Below are 20,847 nucleotides of genomic sequence, written 5' to 3' on the forward strand. Positions count from 1 at the left end.
GAAACCATCTGGTCTTGGGTTTTTGTTGATTGGGAGATACTTGATGATGGTTTCTATTTTTTTTAACAGCTATAGTTCTATTTAATTTGCTTATCTGGTGTTGATTTAATTTTGGCAAATGCTATTTATCCAGAGAATTGTCCATTTACTTTAAGTTTTCCAATTTTGTGGAGTACAGTTTTTCAAAGTATGACCTGATGATTCTTAGGATTTCCTCCATGTCTGTCGTTATGTCTTCTTTTTGTTCCTGATTTTGTTAATTTGGATATTCTCTCTCTGTCTTTTAGTTAGTTTGGATAAAGGTTTGTTTATTTTGTTGATTTTCTCAAAGAACCAACTTTCTGTTTCATTGATTCTTTGTATTGTTTTCTTTATTTCTATTTTGTTGATTTCAGCTCTCAATTTGATTATTTTCTCCAGTCTAGTCCTTCTGGATGAGTTTTTTTCTTTTTGTTCTAGAGTTTTCAGGTGTTCTGTTAACTCAATAGTGTGAGATTTTTCCAGATTCTTTATGTAGGCATTTAGTGCTATTAACTTTCCTCTTACCAGTTTTCACTGTGTTCCATAAATTTGGGTATGTTGTGTGCTGTGGGAGTTCCTTCAGCTCCTTCAGCCAATCGCCGCTGAGTTACCAGCCCATTGGGGCGTGGTCTCTCCCTTTAAAAAAAGCAGCGGCTGTCCTCCACTTTCTCTTTGTCTTCCGGCTCCGTTTCCGGCCCCTGGACTCCTTTCCTGTTCGCGCGGAGGGGCTGTTGTCTGGGACGGTAATCTGTAAGTTTTTTCCCCTTTGAATAAATAACCATTATATTAATCATAATTCCAAACTGGTGTGGGATTGTCTGTGACTTACGCCTTCAGTTGTGTGGTCATTTTCACTAAATTTACGGAAGACTTCAATTTCCTCTTTTATTTTTTCCTTGACCCATTGGTGATTGAGATGAGCACTGTTTAATTTCCATGTGTTTGCAAGCTTTCTGAAATTAGCCTTGCTGTTGAATTCTAATTTTAAGATATGGTGATCTGATAAGATACATGGAGTTATTCCATTTTGTGTGTGTGTGTGTGTGTGTGTGTGTGTGTCTGTTGAGGTTTGCTTTGTTATCTAGTATGTGGTCAGTTTTTGAGAAGGTTACATGAATTGCTGAGAAGAAAGTTTATTATTTATGTTTTGATGGAACATTGTATATATGTCTGTTAAGTTCATTTGAGTAATAACATCTGTTAGTTCCCTTATTTGTATGTTAAGTTTCTGTCTGACAGACCTGTCCAATGGTGAAAGTGGCATGTTGAAGTCTCCCACTATTAATGTATGGGTTTTAATGCATGACTTAAGCTTTAGTGGTGTTTCTTTTACGTATGAGGGTGCCCTTGTATTTGGGGCATAGATGTTCAGTATTGAGATTTCCTCTTGATGCATTTTTTCCTGTGATAAAGATGAAATGTCCTTCTTTGTCTTTTTGAGTGCTTTTAGTTTGAAGTCTATTTTGTTAGATATTAGGGCACCTACACTAACTTGTTTCTTAGGCCCATTTGATTAAAAAATTTTTCCCAACCCTTTACTATGAAGTGATGTCTGTCTTTGAGGTTGAGGCATGTTTCTTGTTTGCAGAAGAAGTATCGATTCTGTTTGTTTCCAATCTGTTAGCCTGTGTCCTTTTAGAGGTGAGTTGAGTCCATTTATATTAAAGGGTATTAATAACCGCTGATTGATAGTTCCTTTTATTTTTAGTTTTTGTTGTTGGTTATGTTATTTTGTGTGTTTTTCCCTCCTTTGGAATTTGTTGCTGTGATTTTGGGGATGTAATTAATTTCCTTGGCTTGGAGTTTTCCTTCTAGTACTTTGTGTGGGGCTGGATTTGTGGCTAGGTATTGATTAAATCTGGTTCTATCATAGAATAACTTGTTTTGTCCACCTATGGTGATTAAAATTTTGTTGGGAATAGTAGTCTGGTCTGGCATCCATGATCGTTTAATGCCTGCATAAGATGATAAATGGGCTGAGAAAAAAATCAGAGAAGCATCACCCTTCACAATAGCCACAAATGACATAAATTATCTTGGAGTAACTTTAACCAAACAAATGGAAGACCTGTATGACAAGAATATCTTCGAAGAAAGAAATTGAAGAAGACACCAGAAAATGGATGGATCTCCCGTGCTCTTGAGTAGGTAGAATTAACACAATAAAAATGGTAATCTTACTAAAAACAAGCTACAGATTCAATGCACTGCCCTTCAAAATCCCAGCAAAATTCTTCAGAGACCTCAAAAGAACAATATTCAGCTTCATATGGAAAAGAAAAAAAAAAAGACCCAGGATAGCCAAAACAATTCTGTACCATAAAGTATCTTCTGGAGGCATCACAATCCCTGACTTCAAACTCGACTACAGAGCCTGGTATTGGCATAAAAAAAGACAGGAGGACCAACAGAACAGAATCGAAGACCTGAATATTAATCCACACTCCTACGAATACCTGATTTTTGACAAAGAAGCAAAATAAAATAAAATAAAATGGAAAAAGGAAAGCATATCAACAAATAGTGCTGACATAACTGGATATCAACATATAGATGAATGAAAATAGATCCATATCTATGGTCATTCACAAAACTCAAGTTAAAATAGATTAAAGACCTCAATATAAATCTGATCACAATAAACATGATAGAAGAGAAAGTAAAAAATAGCCTTCAATGCATGGGAACAGGTGACAACTTCCTAAATATAACCCCAGTAGCACAGACACTGAGAACAACAATTAATAAATGGGACCTCCTGAAACTGAGAAGCTTCTGTAAAGCAGAGGACATGGTCAAAAAGACAAAACAGCAGCCTACAGAATGGGAAAAGATCTTCATCAACTTCACATCTGACAGAGGACTGATCTCCAAAATACACAAACCTCAAGAAACTAGACATCAAAAAAACCAAACAATCCAATAAAAAATGGGGTACAAACCTAAACAGGGAATTCTCAACAGAATAATCTAAAATGACTGAAAGACACTTAAGGAAATGCACAGCATCCTTAACCATTAGAGAAGTGCAACTCAAAACAACTCCATATTCCATGGAGATTCTATACTCCGTCTCTAAGAATGGCCAAGATCAATAACACTGATGACAACTTATGCTGGGTAGGATGTAGGGTAAAGGAAACCCTCCTCCATTGCTGGTGGGAGTGCAAACTGGTACAGCCGCTTTGGAAATCAGTATGACAATTTCTCAGAAAATTAGAAAACGATCTATGTCAAGATGCAGCAATACCGCTTTTGGATGCTCAGTCACACCCCCAGGACATGTGCTCAAATAAGTTCATAGTAGTATTGTTTTTCATAGCCATAACCTGGAAACAACCTAAATGCTCCTCGGCTGATGAATGAATAAAGAAAATGTGGTACACATGGAGCTGGACACAGGTGGGAAAAATAATGACCTCTTAAATTTGTGGGCAAATGGATGGATCTGGAAAACATCATATTGAGTGAGGTAACCCAGACACAGAAAGACAATATACTATGTATTCACTCATAAGTGACTTTTAGACATAAAGCAAAGAAAAATCAGCCTGTAATTCACAACCCCAGAAAACCTAGACAACAAAGAGGACCCTAAGAGAGACATACATTGATCTAATCTGCCTGAAAAGTTAAAAAAGATAAGATCTCCTGAGTAAATTTGGAGTATGGGGATCATGGTGGTGGTAGAAGGTGGGGGAGAGAGGGGAGTGGAGAAAAACATATAGCTCAATAAAAGCCATAAAAATATATTAAAAATAAATAAATACCCTTTACAAAAAATAAAATAGGAAATTGTATCATAGTGGGAATAATATAACCCTAATATGTTGACTAAAATCAAAGAAAGAGTATATGCTTCTAGAAACAAAAAAAAACCCACAAATCCTTTCTGATTTGAATTGGAAATTTGTAAGTATACACTCCAAATATTGTTTTGTACCCCAACTATATGATTACAATTGAAAGTTGACTTGCTTCTGGGAAGAGGTGTGGCATGTTAACTGTGCTGCTCAGCATTTGTTGAAGACAGTGACATCAAAAGCAACCGAGAGTCACAGCTCTGGTTTTCACAAACAGGGCTGGAAGACATCAGATCTTGCCTTGGTCCTGAGATGATCTTCAGGCTCTTCTGTGTGGCCTTGAGTCTCCTGTGTGCAAGTGAGTAATGGACAGGACACAGTTGTGCTGTCCTGAACTGAATTCCCAGTCTTTTAGCTAAGATGACATCATCAGGCTCTGTCTTCCTCTATTACAGAACTCATGGAGGCTGCAGTCACCCAAAGCCCAAAAAGCAAGGTGACAGTAACAGGAGGAAAAGTGGAACTAAGCTGTAACCAGACTTTCAAACATGACAATATGTACTGGTATCGGCAGGACCTGGGTCATGCACTGAGGCTGATCTATTACTCATATGGTGTTGACAGCATCGAGAAAGGAGATGTCCCTGATGGGTACAAGGTCACCAGACCAAGAACAGAGGAGTTCTCTCTCATTCTGGAGAAGGCTTCCCCCTCTCAGACAGCTGTGTACTTCTGTGCCAGCAGTGATACACATCAGTGTGTGGCTGCCTCCCCTCTGCACATAAATTAGGAAGTCAAGATGCCTGTATACCACAGGAAGTCCCTGTCTCTGTAAGTACGATATCTTTCCAGCCTGTGTTTACTGTATAGGTCAGTAGCCCCTTTGTTCTTTAGGACAATAGTCCATAAGGGTCTATGTCTGTTTCTTATTCACTTATCTCTTTACTCAGCCTTCCCAAGTTCTTTCCTCTCCTGCTAAACTTGTCTACATTTCATTATTTACTCGTATGTATTGTTCTGTTTTCAACTCTGGAGATATTTTCTAAGGATATTTCTTCTGCATGGAACAGATGCCTTTCCTTTATTTCTGTATATCTTCTTCCCATAAAATATATTTTAAGGTAAGGTTCTTTTCTTTTTCTTTTTAAGACTGTAATTTAATTACTTTGTTTCTTCCTCTTCTCCCTCTAATTGTTCACATTTACCCTGTTCAAAATTAGTTATCGCTCAATTTTTAATGATTATTTTGGTGTTTTTTTGGTGCAGTGTGAATAAATATATAAATGCAACCTAATATTTATTTTGTGTTGCCTACAAGTATATATGCTCATGTTTTTAAAAATGGAGGACTAAATCCCATCTTCCAGAAAAAGAAATGGTGTGATTAGCATTCAAGATATCAAGGTATATACCTCGTTTTCCAGTTCTCAATGAATTTAGGAATATAAATATCATATTCTCGTCTTACAATATGTAAGTAACTTGAGTCAGTGGGTGGTAATTGGGTCGACAATTAAAGAAAACTGTTTATGCTATACTGCAGTTCACAGAATGGGCAATAAAGCTGAGTTGGCTTTGAGTTTAGAGATTCATGCTAAAATCACTTTTCTGTTGTCATGACAGTTTCAAGAAAATAAAGGAAGGTCTATTTTGCCTCTATATTTCAATGGTCTATGATTAATTGAACCTGTTGTTTGGGAGCCTGTGCTGTGGCGGAACAGCCTTGTAAGAAGATTATGGCAGAGATGAGGTACCCATTTCATGATAGTCAAGAGGAAGGATAGAGAAAGGGAGAGGGAGAGGAAGAGGAAGAGGGAGCGGAAAGGAGAGAGAGAGAGAGAGAGAGAGAGAGAGAGAGAGAGAGAGAGAGAGATCTTTTAGATATGCCTCTACTGGTCTATATCATTCTACCTTCCCCTTCTTTCTAAGATTGTCTTCATGACTCAAGGCCCTTTCTATTTTAAATCTATCCATAGATTAGTCATTGATGAAACCTAAGCCTTCATGATCTTTATTTGACACTAGGTAGACCAATAAGGCTTTAATACCTGAATCTTTGATTAACAGTTAACATCTAAACAAAACAAGCATTATTTTCCTCTGCAATAAAGCATAACTTGCCTACAGAACTCTTATCCCCAAAAGATGAAGAATACTGTTTTTAATAAAGATAAGCCAGGAAATATAGAATGCTCCTCCTGAATTGTTAAGTCAAGAAAGAGTAAAAGGAATTAGCATAAAACATTAACTTCTTTCTTTGTCACTTATCAGCAACCCATCGGCAGCTGAAGTGACGAGTCTTGAATTCAAACTTACCAGGAAGAAACATTTTCTAAAGAATTACAAAGCAGAATTGTGTGGAGGTGTTAACAGGAGAAAATTACAGCCACATCAGAAACATTCTATGGGACACTTTCTAAAAAATCCCATTTTATTAGTAACCAGTATATCTGATTTACTTAAATTCTTTTCTTTTAAGTACATTCATAGAGCATTCAGCTATTAATATTTAATTTATTTTCTTTGTCATTTTGAAGATAGTCTTTCTTTCCTCTCTTTTTTAATCTTTAGAATCACAATGAAATATACAATAATAACAAAGTTCATTTTGATGTTAATAGGAGAAGATATATTTGTTTATTCTACATTGTGTCTAGAAATAAATTCACAGATTAAAAAACAAAAACCTATACATGCTAATTGCCTGGGGACCTTAATTTAAAGGAAAATGAATAAAAACCTACTGATATCTAGAAACTTCAATCCCCTCTTCACATGCTGAGGTGTAGGGTGATGCATGAAGGCTGGGGAAGAATAAATGTTTGGGAGAAAATGGAAAATGATCTTAAGAGATGGATCTTAGCTGTTGAGAAGTCTATCTGGGCATGGTATGGACCTCCAGTGTCTCTTCCTGTGATAACTTAATACTCCCAGGTTGCCTGTACTCCCAGGCAGAAGTTCACATGCTTATTTTGGAGAATCTATGTCTTGTCTACCAGGAGAAGCTGATAGAAGATTTATTTCATACTTTAATCCATAGGCCCGATCTTGCCTATTTTAGAAAGTCTATGTTCAGAAGTATATATCTTTCTTTGTGACCAGTTTCTTTCATTTCACATAATATTTATTACATTTGTAATCTGTATACAAACTTGACTTATTTTAATATTTCCTTATATTAAAATTGTGCATTTTTCTACCTACCCATTACTTTATGAATTTTTAAGTTGAGTCCATCTCTATGTTCTATATACTTCTTTGACAAAGACTGAAGAAGGACTCTTAAAAGAAATCCCACACTAGCTCAGAATTGAGTATAATAGAGGATCATTTATTCATGGGTGGATTCACAAATCAATATCCTTTGCTGGAAGAGAGAACAGCAACTGAATCCTGAAGCAGGAAAAAAGAAGCCCTTGTGTGGTTTACATTGGCATAAACTGCATAAGAGGCCACACCCAAGTGGGCAGGTAACTTAAAGCCTATTGGTGGTAGGAATTTTTACAGCACCTCTCCTTTCATTTAAATAAGAAAGTTGTAAGTCTAATGTAATGTTATACAAAATAAGAACAAATATCAGGTATAAAAATTGGATTACAACCAGCACAAACAATATCAAGCAAGAAACATATGATAGATGTTTCAATAATTATCCTATCCTAAAGAGTTTAAGTCTTATATATAAATATCTTGGTCAAGACATGATAACAAAGTAACTATAACTATCTAGTCTTCAACCACAACGAAGACCTGAGAAGGGAAATAATATTACTTGAGTAAATGTGAAGTACAGTCAAGCAAATTCCGAAATTTGCAACAAATGACATAGACAGCTGGTTACCTGAGCAATCACCCAAAGTCTCATTTGCAACATTGGAGCAAACAAACTTTGGCTAAGGCCTAGAGTAACTGATAGACCATTTTCAGAGGCAGGAAACAATTTCAAAACCATCTTACCCTGTCTTGGCAAGATTTCACAATCATTTTTCTTGTATCCTGCTTTTTCTGTCTGGACATTGTGCATTTTTCCAGTGATCAATGCATGGGTAGTTTCTTGTCCAAAGGCCAGTTATGCCAAGAAGAAAACAAGTTCCAAGTGGAGTGTCTTCAGTGCTCAACATTCTCTCAGGAATGCATAGGTGCTGCCAGGAGCAATCGTGTTTCATGTCAACAGAAACCTAAGTTATTTAAATGCCTTATACTGCATCTCTTTGAAGTATTTGAAGACTACCTATCTATGTAGAATGCAATCTCTATGTATCTAAAGAACATGATTAGTCTAACTATAAGTATGAAAAACATAGATGACTATTCTTCTATAATTCTTAACACCTATATAACTTAAAGACTAAGATTTCATATTAAAATATTATGTAATAAACAGCTGTGCAACAAATGAGGATGATTATGTCAAAATATAAACAACTGTATAAGTATCTTGATCAGTGATAGAAATGTATCTTGCAATATGATAAGTTTATCCTAAAATTTTATCAATAAATAAAATGTCTTAAGCAGAGGTAGAAGCATGCATGCATACAATATCACAAAATAACTTTGCCTAGGTATACAAATATTGTGGATGAAAATAGGAACATATTCAATATAATTTAAGCTTGTATTAATATACAAGAATCAATACCAATGTAAATTGCCTAAAATAATAGCTCACAAGTATTCACTCTGTTACTCACTATTATATTTAGTGTGAGTAAGCGCACACTAATATATTATCCCATCCAATTTTCTCTTTTTTCCAAAGAAATCCCACCAACCCTATACAAATTATAGTTAACCCCTAAATGATGTCCCATCCCTGAGGACAAACTTTGTTGGGAGTGGGGACGTCATCTTCTAGAATTACTTCCAGCTGTCATGGGACGATGTTCTTTCTATGGGATCCTGTGAAAGTAAAATGATGGTTAAGTTCCAAGATTACTGTCTGGTATAATTTCAAATAGTCTCTGAGTATTTTGTAGAGTTTTTCTGAGGTTCCTATTTGGAGTTCTGGACAGAAGGTTGTAAAAAAGTACACCCCACGTTGGGTGCCAGATGAAGAAGTATGCTTAAAAGAAATCCCACACTAGCTCAGAATTGAGTATAATAGAGGGTTATTTGTTTAGGGGTAGACTCATAGATCATAATCCTCTGCTGGAATGGGGAACAGCAACTGAATCCTGCAGTCAGAAAAAAGAGGCTGGGCGCATACTTTACGTTGGCATAAATTGTATAAGAGGCCACGCCCAAGTGTGTGGGTAACTTAAAAGCTACTGGTGGTAGGAATTCCTACAGAAAAAGACTGCCTACCAAGACCAGGAATGATCTGCTATCTATTTCCCTGATTTTAATTTCTCAGAGACATCAGCATATTATAGAATAAAGCTATGAATTGCTAATTAGAAAACCACAATATCAAAAGTGTCCAAGAAAAGCTACACCATATGGCAGCTAATAAAAGATTACAGCTTTACAAAAAGGGAAGAAAATAGGAATCACCGCTATGGGTCAAATAAGTCACTAGAAACCAACCTGACAAATTGGTTGACAATGACATTAAACAGTGTATCTGCAGCACATACCTTAGCAGGTTGGTAGACATGAGGGAGAAATGCCAAGTTCCCTGTCAAAATTCTAAAACGGTAGTGTCTGTGATGAGAAATAAGTGACTGCAAGTAACAAAGATGAATGCTCCATAAGGATTAATGAATAAGATGGTATTCTTAAAGAAGCACAGAGAAAGTGATAACAAGGTGTAAGTGAGCTGAGGGTAACTTCAAACTGTCAAATATTTTGCAAGTAGGGATTCCAAAGAGAAATTTTAATATTGAAATCTCTTCAAAAACAAGCTAGCTGTCTATAATAATTGCAGCATTCTACCCTTCTCGGCTTTCTCTTCCTTAGACTGACTTAGTTTTCCAAACATTCACTTGGCTTCTCCACTGACAGCGTCTACTGTCAGCCTATTATATTAAAAAAATCACTTTGATTGATTTTAGTCCTGCATTGCTGCTGGGAGTGCAAATTGGTCCAGTCCCTTTGGATATCAGTATGGCCATTTCTCAGAAAATTAGGAAACAACCTTCCTCAAGACCCAGGAATACCACTTTTGGGTTTATACCCGAAAGATGTTCAATCATACTACAAAGACATGTGCTCAACTATGTTCATTGGAGCGTTGTGTGTCATAGCCAGAACCTGGATACAACCTAAATGCTCCTTGACTGAAGAGTGGATAAGGAAAAAGGTGGTACATTTACACAATGGAATACTACAGAGCAGAAAAAAACAATGACATCTTGAAATTTGCAGGCAAATGGATGGAACTAGAAAACATCATATTGAGTGAGATAACCCAGACCCAGAAAGACAAATATCATATGTGCTCACTCATAAGTGGCTTTTATACATAAAGCAAAGAAAACCAGCCTAAAATTCACAATCTCAGAGAACCTAGACAACAATGAGGACACTAAGAGAGACATGCATGGATCTAATCTACATGGGAAGTAGAAAAAGCCAAGATCTCCTGAGTAAATTGGGAGCATGGGGACTATGGGAGAGGGTTAAGGGGAGGGCAGATGAAGGGAGGAGAGGAGAGAAAATGTGTAGCTCAATAAAATCAATAAAAAAATTCTTAAGACTAAAGTTTTGTCAAGGTCCATTCCCTTCCATCAGCATCTGGCATCTAATGACTAGAATATGTCTTCCTGCAACACTGTGATACAACTTAGAAATTATCGTGTCTTCCTCTTCTTCTTTTAAATGAGTTTCCTCCATGCCTCTCTCACTAGCAATAACAATATTTGAGATTTTATTGAGTAAACTGGAAATGCCAACAACTCGGCAGTGTTTTCTCGTTGACACCTGATACCCGATTTTGAGCTCTGAGCCCTCAATCACAGCCAGTAAAGGTACAGTCTATTTCCTACCTCCTGGCGGGGGTGGGAGGGTTGTTGGAAGGGGAGAGGGTTAGAGAGAAGGGAGTAGGGGAGGAATGGGGAAAGATCTGGGGGCTGGGATGGGGGGGAGGGAGGAAGGATGGATATGGGATCAGGCAAGTATATACCTCAACTAAGGGAATCATTTTAGGGTTTACAAGAGACTTGATTATAAAGGGGATCCCAGGTCCAAGGAGAGATCCCCAGATGGTTCTCTGGACAGAGGAGAGGGTGCCTGAACCGGCCTTGGCCCACAACCATACTGATGAATATTTTGCATATCACCATGGAACCCTCATCTGGCGATGGATGGAGATGGAGGTGGAGACCCACGTTGGAACACTGGACCTAGCTCCCTAGGTCCAAATGAGAGGCAGAAGGAAAGAGAACGTGAGCAAAGAAGGCAAGGGCAGAGGAAACCTTCATCCGAGGTTGGATGGCGATACAGACAGAGACTCATATTGGAGCACCGGACTGAGCACTCCACGGTCCAAATGAGGAGCAGAAGGATGAAAAAAATAAAAAAAGTAATCAGGACTGCGAGGGATGCGAGCACCCACTGATACAAGGGGACTGATACAATGAGAGTTCACCAAGGCCTGTTGGACTGGGACTGAACGAGGACGTGATCCAACCAGATTCTCTGAATGTGGCTGGCCCGGAGCCTTTCTGAAAAGCCATTGACAATGACACTGGGACTTGCTTCCTCTGCATATACTGGATTTTGGCGATCCAGTCTGTTTGGACTCTTACCTTCCCTGGACCTGGAGGGAGGGGGGAGGAACTTGAACTTCCCACAGGGCAGGAAACCCTGACTGCTCTAGGGGATGGAGAGGGAGGAGGAGAGGGAGTGGGGGGAGTGGGAGGGTGTTGGGAGGAGGGGCTGAAATGGAAACTTTTATAATTTAATAAAAGAAAAAAAAAGGTACAGTCTAGTGACTGCAGAGATGGCCACTAGGGGGCACTTTGAATCCACGGAGGGAGCTGCTGCAGAGATCTGGTTTGGCATCTGCAGTAGGGTATTAGCTGAGGAACCAGAAACAGTGCTGTCTCAGGAGGTACAAGGCAGGTTTCAGGGGATCAGCCATCTTTGTACACCCACTGGGCACCACCACAGGGAGCCATGGACTGTAGAGTGCGCAATCAAGAACCTCCTGAATCTAGAAGAGAAGGAAGCGACTGCCTCAGAGAAAAACATGTAAACGACTACTCCAAGCCAGCCATAGTTATTTAGCACAGCAATTTCCCTTACCATTAAGCAGGCTGAGGCTAAAGTGGGAGGGTTTGAGCCAGCAGAGTATGCCCATGGTTACAGAGGGCCTATGGGAGCCAACGAGATCACCGACCTCAGAACCTGACATCACAGGCAGTGACTGGCAGGAGGAACTGACTCCTGCTCTCACCAGGACAGCAGATGCTGAGGAGAAGGATGGGTGGTACTGCCCTCCCTGGCTCTGCCTGGGGCCCCAGCCTGCTCTGCTGTGTCACTGTCTTTCTCCTGGGAACAAGTGAGTCCTGAGCTCTGGGGGGACTGCTCCTGAGCTCCTCTACTGCTGCTGCACCCGTGCCCTCTTTCTCTAGATGCTCACTCCTGTCTCTTGCCTCCCCAGGTTCAGCAAGTTCCGGGGTCATCCAGTCTCCAAGACACATAATCAAAGCAAAGGGAGGAAGGTCCTTTGTGAATTGTACTCCCATCTCTGGACATAACACTGTGTTCTGGTACCAGCAGACTCTGGGGCAGGAACTGAAGTTCCTCATTCGGCATTATCAAGAAATGGAGGGAGAGAAAGGAAACATACCCAGCCGATTCTCAGTCCAGCAGTTTAGTGACTATCACTCTGAGATGAACATGAGCGCCTTGCAGCTGGAGGACTCTGCCGTGTACTTCTGTGCCAGCTCACCACAGCCTCACAGAGTCACAGGCGTTCTGTCCCTTAATCTTCCTGTCCCTGCTGATGATGTACTAGTGAGCAGTGGGGAGATGCCACACAGCCTTAGCCATGGCCCAGAATTGCTTATAGGTCTTTACAAATCCCTTCAGTGCTCTCCAGAGCTTATATATTGAGTCCTAAACACTGGAGTGTGCCTCAAGTCATCCAGATATTTATAAGTCTCTCCCAGCACCTCTCAGCTCCTAGCCACTGCTAGGAACCCTGCTGTGTGCTGGGTGCTGAGGGGTGGGTGTAAATCGTATGTTTTAAAAAGAGGGTATATATTAATGTATCCATTTGCTGATGAAAATTTCTTTCTTCCTCCCTTCTTCCTTCTTCCCTTCCTTCCTCCCTCCCTCCCTCCCTCCCTTTCTTCCTCCTTTCCTTCCTTTTAATCTTTTTTTTCCTTTTTCTGAGACGGAGTTTCTTTGTAACCTTGTCTGTTCTAGAACTCACTCTGTAGATCAGTCTGGCTTCAAATTCACAGAGATCTGCTTGCCTCTGTCTCTGGAATCCTAAGGCGTTATTCAACATGATTTTTCTGTAGAAGACTATTTCTACATGTCACTTTATACATAGGAATTGATAGTTCATGAAATTTTCCAACATTTCATGTCTATGAATATCAACACTAAGATTGAAATCTATGTACTCTTGTCCTCAACAATCAACATATGATTTTCCAAGGTGTTCTCATCTTTGGTCTAAAACTTAGCAGCTCACTGGCTCTTGTGTTATAAAACCAGCTGAACTTAGTGTTTGTGTCTCTGAATGGCATATGTGACAGGTTATTGATGTCTAATATTAAGCTATATAACATGTATAATGTCATAATTTCAAGAAGGAGGTTATATTTTAAACAGCATAAAATTTATTACCTCATAATTCATCAATCAGTTAAAAGGAATATAAAGAAATATTTACCTCATAATTCATCAATCAGTTAAAAGGAATATAAAGAAACATTTATGGCAGATACTTCTCATTTGAATGGTATCAAAATATTGTTCAGCAGATTAACATTACTGGTAGATGAGACTGTATTTCTGAAGTGAATGTCAGAAATATGAAATTTCTTGTTCCTCACTCCAAACATCTAAGTGTAAAGTAGAAAGTGCCATTTTGGACAGACCCAATCATGGGCAATGGCCTGTTTTGTTGGTGCTTGCTGATCTCTGGGGACCAACCAAGAACTGGGCATAGATGGGAATGTAGGTTTTGGGATGGACAGACTCAGTCCGCAGCTTCTTTATATGCATGCTCTACTGATGCTCTTTGCCTCTGCTTCTGCTTTTGAGTCCTTTCCCACCAGGACAGGATTATAGCTTTCCATCAAGATCCCACCAGGATGTGTGGCCACAGAAATGAGGTTTCAGACTTTGATATAATCTGTGTTGGCAGTAACTAAGATATGCCTCATACTAAGGAACCAATACTGCCTTTGAGTACAGGTAAGTACAGGCAAGTATTTCATGTGAGAAAACCTATAACAGAGGTAATACAAGAGCTTTTGGATGATTTTGGTACATTTCTCTGGCAAAGAGCTCACCCACATTGCTGAAGGGGGCTTCTTCTTGACATGATGCAAAATGACCAAGTCTTAGGTCCACATCACAGTCTCACCTGAAACAAAGGCAGAATTCTATTGAATGGAGATACACTCTGGGCTGAGCCTAGAAGTTAATGCCTTTGTCTCTGAGTTGGTATGAGATAGCTTAAAACAATGGTTCAAAGTGTGATGGCATCAACCTTGGTTTTTTTTTTTTTTTTTTTTTACCTTGCTGCGTGCCAAGCAGTCCTTATATGCATAGGAAACACTGGTGGGTTTATCTGCAAATATTTAGACAAAGTGAAAAACTAGTAGAAACTTCATAGAATACAGCACACATAAGACTAAAAAGTACTAAAAATTAAGACAGTGTAAAATAAGGAATAGGTCATAGTAGAAATAAATTAAGCCTAATATGTTAACTAATTCAGAGAAACAGTATATGCATGTATAAATACAGTATAAACGACAAACTTTTTCCTATATGTACTCTCGTAAATATAATTGAAAATATTGTTGTATATTCCAATTATGAGATTATAATTGAAGGTTGACTTGCTTCTGCAGGAAAGGGGTGTGGCCTGTTAACTGTTCAGCTCAAGCATTTGCTGGAGGCAGTGACATCACTAAGTCACCGAGAGCCCCAGCTCTAGTTTCCGGAAACAGGGCTGGAAGACATCAGACATTGTCTTGGTCCTGAGATGAACTTCAGGCTCTTCTGTGTGACCTTGAGTCTCCTGTGTGCAAGTGAGTGCTGGACAGGACACAGGTGTGCTGTTCTCAAGGGAATTCCTAACTCTCTTAGCTAAGATGACATTATTACATCTATTACAGAACACATGGAGGCTGCAGTCACCCAAAGTCCAAGAAGCAAGGTGACAGTAACAGGAGGAAAGGTGGAACTAAGCTGTAACCAGACTTTCAACCATGGCAATATGTACTGGTATCGTCAGTACCTGGGTCATGGACTGAGGCTGATCTATTACTCATATGGTGCTGACAACATTCAAAAAGGAGATGTCCCTGATGGGTACAAGGTCACCAGACCAAGGACAGAGGACTTCTCTCTTATTCTGGAGAAGGCGTCCCCCTCTCAGACAGCTGTGTACTTCTGTGCCAGCAGTGATACACATCAGTGTGTGGCTGCCTCTCCTCTGCACAGAAAGTAAACTAGGAAGTCAAGATGCCTGGGTACCCCAGGAAGTCCCTGCCTCTCCAAGAATCACTGAGCTCTGAGAAACTAGGGACATTTCAGCATGGGTGTCAGCCTCACTGAAATCCACTCTAACAGCTTTTCATGACTGCTTGTCTCATTCCCACCCCTTGTTTCTGCTTTCAGAGAGGAAGCTGAGTCTTTAATTGAAGTCACAATGACTCTTTTGTTAAGCTCACAAGGACTTTTTCCCTCCCTGTCATCTCACTATGCAACTGAGTCACTTATATGCTCTCTTTCCAGACTGTGTTTACTGTACAGGTCAGTAGTCCCTTTGTTCTATAGGACAATAGCCCATAAGGTCCCATGTCATTTTCTTCACTCATCTCTATCATCAGTCTTTACCCAGCCTTCCCTGGTTCTTTCCTCTCTAGCTACGTTTGTCTACAATCCATTATTTCTTCATTTATGTTGTGCTGTTTTCAACTCTGGAGATAATCTTCTGAGGACATTTCTTCTGCACAAAAGGCATGCCTTTGCCTCTTCTTCTGGATGTCTTCTTTCTTTGAAAATCTACTTTAGTTTGGATTATTTTTCTTTTACGTTCTTAAGATTTTAATTTACTTACATTATTACTTCCCTTACTTCTTCCTCTAGCTTCCTATATGATTCTCTTCACTTCCTATTTCACGCCTCTTATTATTTTGTTAAATATTTTTTGTTTGTTTGTCTTTTTTGTATGTGCTACTAATAAACAAATAAATTCAAACTGTCCAGTCTATTAAATGTTCCTTATATTCATGTTTTAAGGATGCCTGATTGTGATTGGAAAATCATCCTGCAGAAGACTAATTTCTCTCTCAACAGTCTTTAATTCCTAGAAGAAAAAAATCTGGAAGAATTAACATGCCAGATTCCAAGACATATTGCTCTTTTCTTATATTTTGATGAATTTATGATTAAAAAGTCTGATTCTCTTGTATAATGTGCCAGTGACTTGGCTTAGTGGACAGTAACTGGGTAGACAACCACAGAAATCTCCTCATGCCACACTGCATTTTACAGAATGGGCAATAAAATTGAACCATTGTTGAGTTAGGAGACTCTAGTCATAGTCACCTTTCTGTCATCATGAGAGGTCTGAGAAAATAAAAATAAAGGAAGAAGGAGTGTTTAACCTCAGTGTTTCAAACACTTGAATCTGTGATTAATTGGACTTCTTGTTTTGGGACGTGTGGTGTGGTAGAACAACTGGCAGAAAGACTATGGCAGATCCTCACTGTCCATTTCATGACAGCAAGAAAGGTGAGGAGAGGAGAGGAAAGGAAGGGAAAGGAAAGAGAGAGAGAGAGAGAGAGAGAGAGAGAGAGAGAGAGTGCTTCTACATCATCCAACTGGTTGTCTGTCTCTGAAACTTCCTCCATGAGTAAATGCCCTTTCTAATATAAACCTATCCATTGATTAGCCATTGGTGAAATAAAAGACTTCATGATCTAATCTCCTCAAAGCTCCTTAGACAACCAAGTCTTTTTTTATTTAAAATAATTTCTTTATTGACTCTGGGAATTTCACATCATGAACCCCAATTCTGCTCACCTCTCAGACCTTTTGCATCCTTCCCTTATGTCTGCAGTACCCCTCAAATGGAAATTAAAATAAATCAAACCAAGCAAACAATAACACAAAACCAAACCAAACAAAACATCCTCTTAGTTCCTCCATTTTTTCTGCCTCTCCAACATTTCTTCATTTGTCTTGATGGCCCTGGGAGCTGAGGTGTGTCACAAAGGACACCCCGTTGTCCAATCAGCTTTCCTTGCAAATGTTCATTTCACTGAGTCACTGGTCTGGTTCAAGGCGTCTGGTTTCTGGTACACCATCATCACTGGATGCTCACTAAATCTCTTGGCTTTCTCACAGTTGCCCTGAGTCTTGGAAATCCTGCAGGTATTGTTCCACAGGGTCAGTCCCTTCATGAGCTTCAGCAGGTCCTAGTGAGGTTAATTGTTACAGTGGACCAACCCCTGTTGTGGGCCTGGGTGGGAGTTGTGCTGTTCGGTTCAGGCCAGAGGGCCCCTGCTCTCATGCGAGGGTGGAGGCACTTCCCCTATGCCCATTCCATCAGCATTGGTTCTCCCTCTCTTATGCTTAGGGGTGGCAACGTCTCTCCCAAATTGGGGATAAGACAGCTGTTCTGTGAGGGTCAGGGCTAGTCAAATCTCTTATTGCAGTGACCAGTGAGGTGCAGGGTCAGTTCTCCCAAGCCAGTGAAGGGCAAGTTTGCCTCACCCTAGCATTCTGATCTAATCACACATGGTTTTTATGGCCCCCTAAAGTGACATGAGTCACAAACATCAACACAGATGCCACAGCATGTCACAAACCTAGACATGGCCCTTGGGAACAGCTTGGGCTCTGATGACATCCTGGCTCCAGGTGGAAGCACAAATCCCTCAGATCAGGATGGACTCTGGGAGCAGCAAGGCCCCAGGCACCAAGAAGGTCATAGGTTGTGGCCCACAATCTTTTGGTGGTAACATACGCCTCCGATTTCAACATATACCTTGGCTGTGGTGGGGCCACCAATTCAGACATGGTCCTTGGCATGCTGCCAGATTTGGATGTCCCCAGTGTCCCAGATGGCAATGCAGGTCACTCAGATTGGCAGGCATCCAATGAAAGTACAGCTCTTGGACACTAACATGGCTCCTGATCTTGGGCATCCACATGGCCTTTGATGGAAGCTGGAACCCCAGATATCAACACAGACACAGCCAGCAGTAGAACCATGGATCCAGACATGGTCCTCAGCAGCAGTGCAGGTATGCACAGACCCAGGTGCTAGAGTAGGCCATCCAAATATGCATGGTCCCTGCAGCAGTGCAGTCTTCGAACCTCAAAGGGGCTGCAAGTGGCAGCTCAGATCCTAGGAATCTGCATGGTCCTCATGACAGCAGGAGTCTCTGATATTAACAGAGCCCTGGCTGTAGTAGGATTATGGACCCAGACAAGGCCCTTAGATGTAGCCCTGGTCAGAAGTCACCAAGACATCAAGTAAGACTACATTTCATTTAGATCTGTATGGCTCCAGATGCAGCATGGCCCTCCAGATCAACATGGTTGGTTCCAGTTGACTAATAAGACCCCAGGCAACCACATAACCCTTGGTTGCAACAAGGGTATAGACATTGATTCGGACCTTGGATGCTATAGGGCCATGGGCCCTGACATGGCCCTTGACAGTAGCTCAAGCTTCTATGCCACCATGGTCTCCAGTGGCAAACAAGCCTTGAAGATTAGCCTACTCTGTACAGCCTTCACTTCTTCCATTCTGCCTCTTTCTACATATTATGAACCATTCTGATTCTCTTTCTCTCCTATTTCTCTACCATGTACTTGCTCATGGAGCCAGGTGGGCCTGGAGATGTCATCCCACCATCCTGTCATGAAGATGCAGGCTAGTCTGTGGGTGGTTTGTAACCACCGACAACTGTTTGGAATCACTAATTTGTTTTGTAATATGACACACCTTGATTATTATGATTCATACTCAAAGTAGATAAATAATATTATTATTAATACAGACAACAACTTAATAAACACAGCAATGCTTCAATATTGTCAAGTCACAATAAATCGAAACTACCACAAAACCTTAACTTTTTTTCATTGTTACTTGTAAATAACTCAGCAGCAGTTGGTGTTGAGACTTGATTTCAAACTTCTCAGATAGGAACATTTTCTAAAGTATTGCAATGCAGAACAGGCAAGGAGCTGTGGACTACCCGGATCTCTATTATTCCACAGAACAAAATTACAGATACTCTGGAAAGCATTGCATGGGATGCTCTCTCTCTCTCTCTCTCTCTCTCTCTCTCTCTCTCTCTCTCTCTGTCTCCCTGATGCATGCGTGCACACACACACTTTTCACTTTGATGATTGTGCATCGGAATTTATTTGTTTACTCTCTGATATCAGTTGATGAAATAAATTCACAAATGAACAGGCAAAAATTATGCAAGCTAATTGCATGTCCGGGGACATCAAATGAAAAGAAAATGAATATCTAAACACCTACTGGCATCTAGAAGCTTCTATTCCTTATTCACAGACTGAGATGTAGGATAATGCATGCAAGTTGGGGAAGAGTAAATTATCTGGAGAAATCTGAACGTGTCCTTAGGAAATGGAGGGTAGACTCTAAGAATTCTGTCTGGGCATGGTATGGGCCTCCAGTGTCTCCTCCTGTGGTAACTTAATCCTCACTGGTTGGCTGGACTCCCAGGGAGAACCTCACATGCTACTTTAGGAGAATCTGTGCAGGGAAAGCTGAGAGAAAGTTTTTTTTTTTTTATTTTCTTCCCTGGCTTATTTCCAAATTCAGAGGAATCAGAAACCAAAGTAGCATACTGGTCTGCCATTTTCTGAACTCCATAAGTGTTTTTATGTCTGTAACTTTGTTATTTGACACATATTCACTGTGTTGTGAATATGCATGTGCTTCCCAGAAGGTATTCATCTGTCAGCCCATTAAGCAGTAACAAGTCTTCCCTCAAACTCATTTATGAGTCATAGGAATTGTGTCTGTTATAGGAAGTATATGTTCAGAATGATAATGATAATTTCTTTCTCTTTGGGTTGAATTTCTTTTACTTTACACAATATTTGTTACTTTGTAATGTGTATTAGAACTTGGCATATTTCAATACTCCATTGTTTTCAAATTACACATTTATCTATATAGTCACCACTTTATGGATTTTCAAGTTGTTTTCACGTCTCAGTTCTTGTGACTAATACTCAATTGACATTGACATTTACTTCAATTATCTGTTTACCTCCTAGTCTTCAGCTTTTTTGAATGTTTGTCTGTACATGATTGCAGAGTCATGCAGTAATTCTCTTTGATATCTTCAGTAACGGTCAAACTTTGGTTAAGGCAGATGTACTATTTTTACCTTCCCAGAATTGATGTGCGAGGGTTCCAGTTTCTCTGCAGATTTGCCAGTGTCTTCATTTGTTCCATTAATGCTGTTGTTGTGACTGTCTCTGTGTGAAGTGTCATCACACTGTGCAGTTTTGAGCTTCTTGGGGGAACCAATGAGATCAAGCAGCTACTTACTCATACGTTCGTTCATGGCATATCTGTATGTCTTCTTGGGGGAAAGGCTTTTATTGTCAAATGTACTTTAGAGATTATTGCAGCCCTTAGATTTTGAAGTTTTACTATGATGAGGTAGACGTTAAAAATACAGTTCTTCTGATTTTAGACAAAATCTCTCAATTGTTTTAGCTGAGACCAGCCTTTCTTATGGGAAGGGACTGTAATCGCATACATGTGTGATTCTCCCAGAGCCTGGAGCTATATTCATCTTATAGGACTTGAGCCTGTCATCAATGTGCTGATTTAACACTAGGTAGTGCTCTATGCCCAGGTTTGCAGTTTTCTGCT

The 20,847-nt window shown here is 39.8% G+C and overlaps 1 gene segment (V, D, J or C); it reads left to right on the plus strand.

Annotated features, from left to right (window-relative positions):
* The first annotated feature begins 11,837 nt into the window (after positions 1-11,837).
* Positions 11,838-16,507, plus strand: LOC148117894 (T cell receptor beta variable 13-like). The segment is given in 4 exon segments: positions 11,838-12,270; positions 12,373-14,144; positions 14,810-14,989; positions 15,077-16,507. Coding segments are annotated over 2 exon segments (549 nt in total).
* The last annotated feature ends 4,340 nt before the right edge of the window (positions 16,508-20,847 follow it).

This window comes from Myodes glareolus, chromosome 25, assembly GCF_982192425.1.
Source record: "Myodes glareolus chromosome 25, mMyoGla1.1, whole genome shotgun sequence".
NCBI lineage: Eukaryota > Metazoa > Chordata > Mammalia > Rodentia > Cricetidae > Myodes > Myodes glareolus.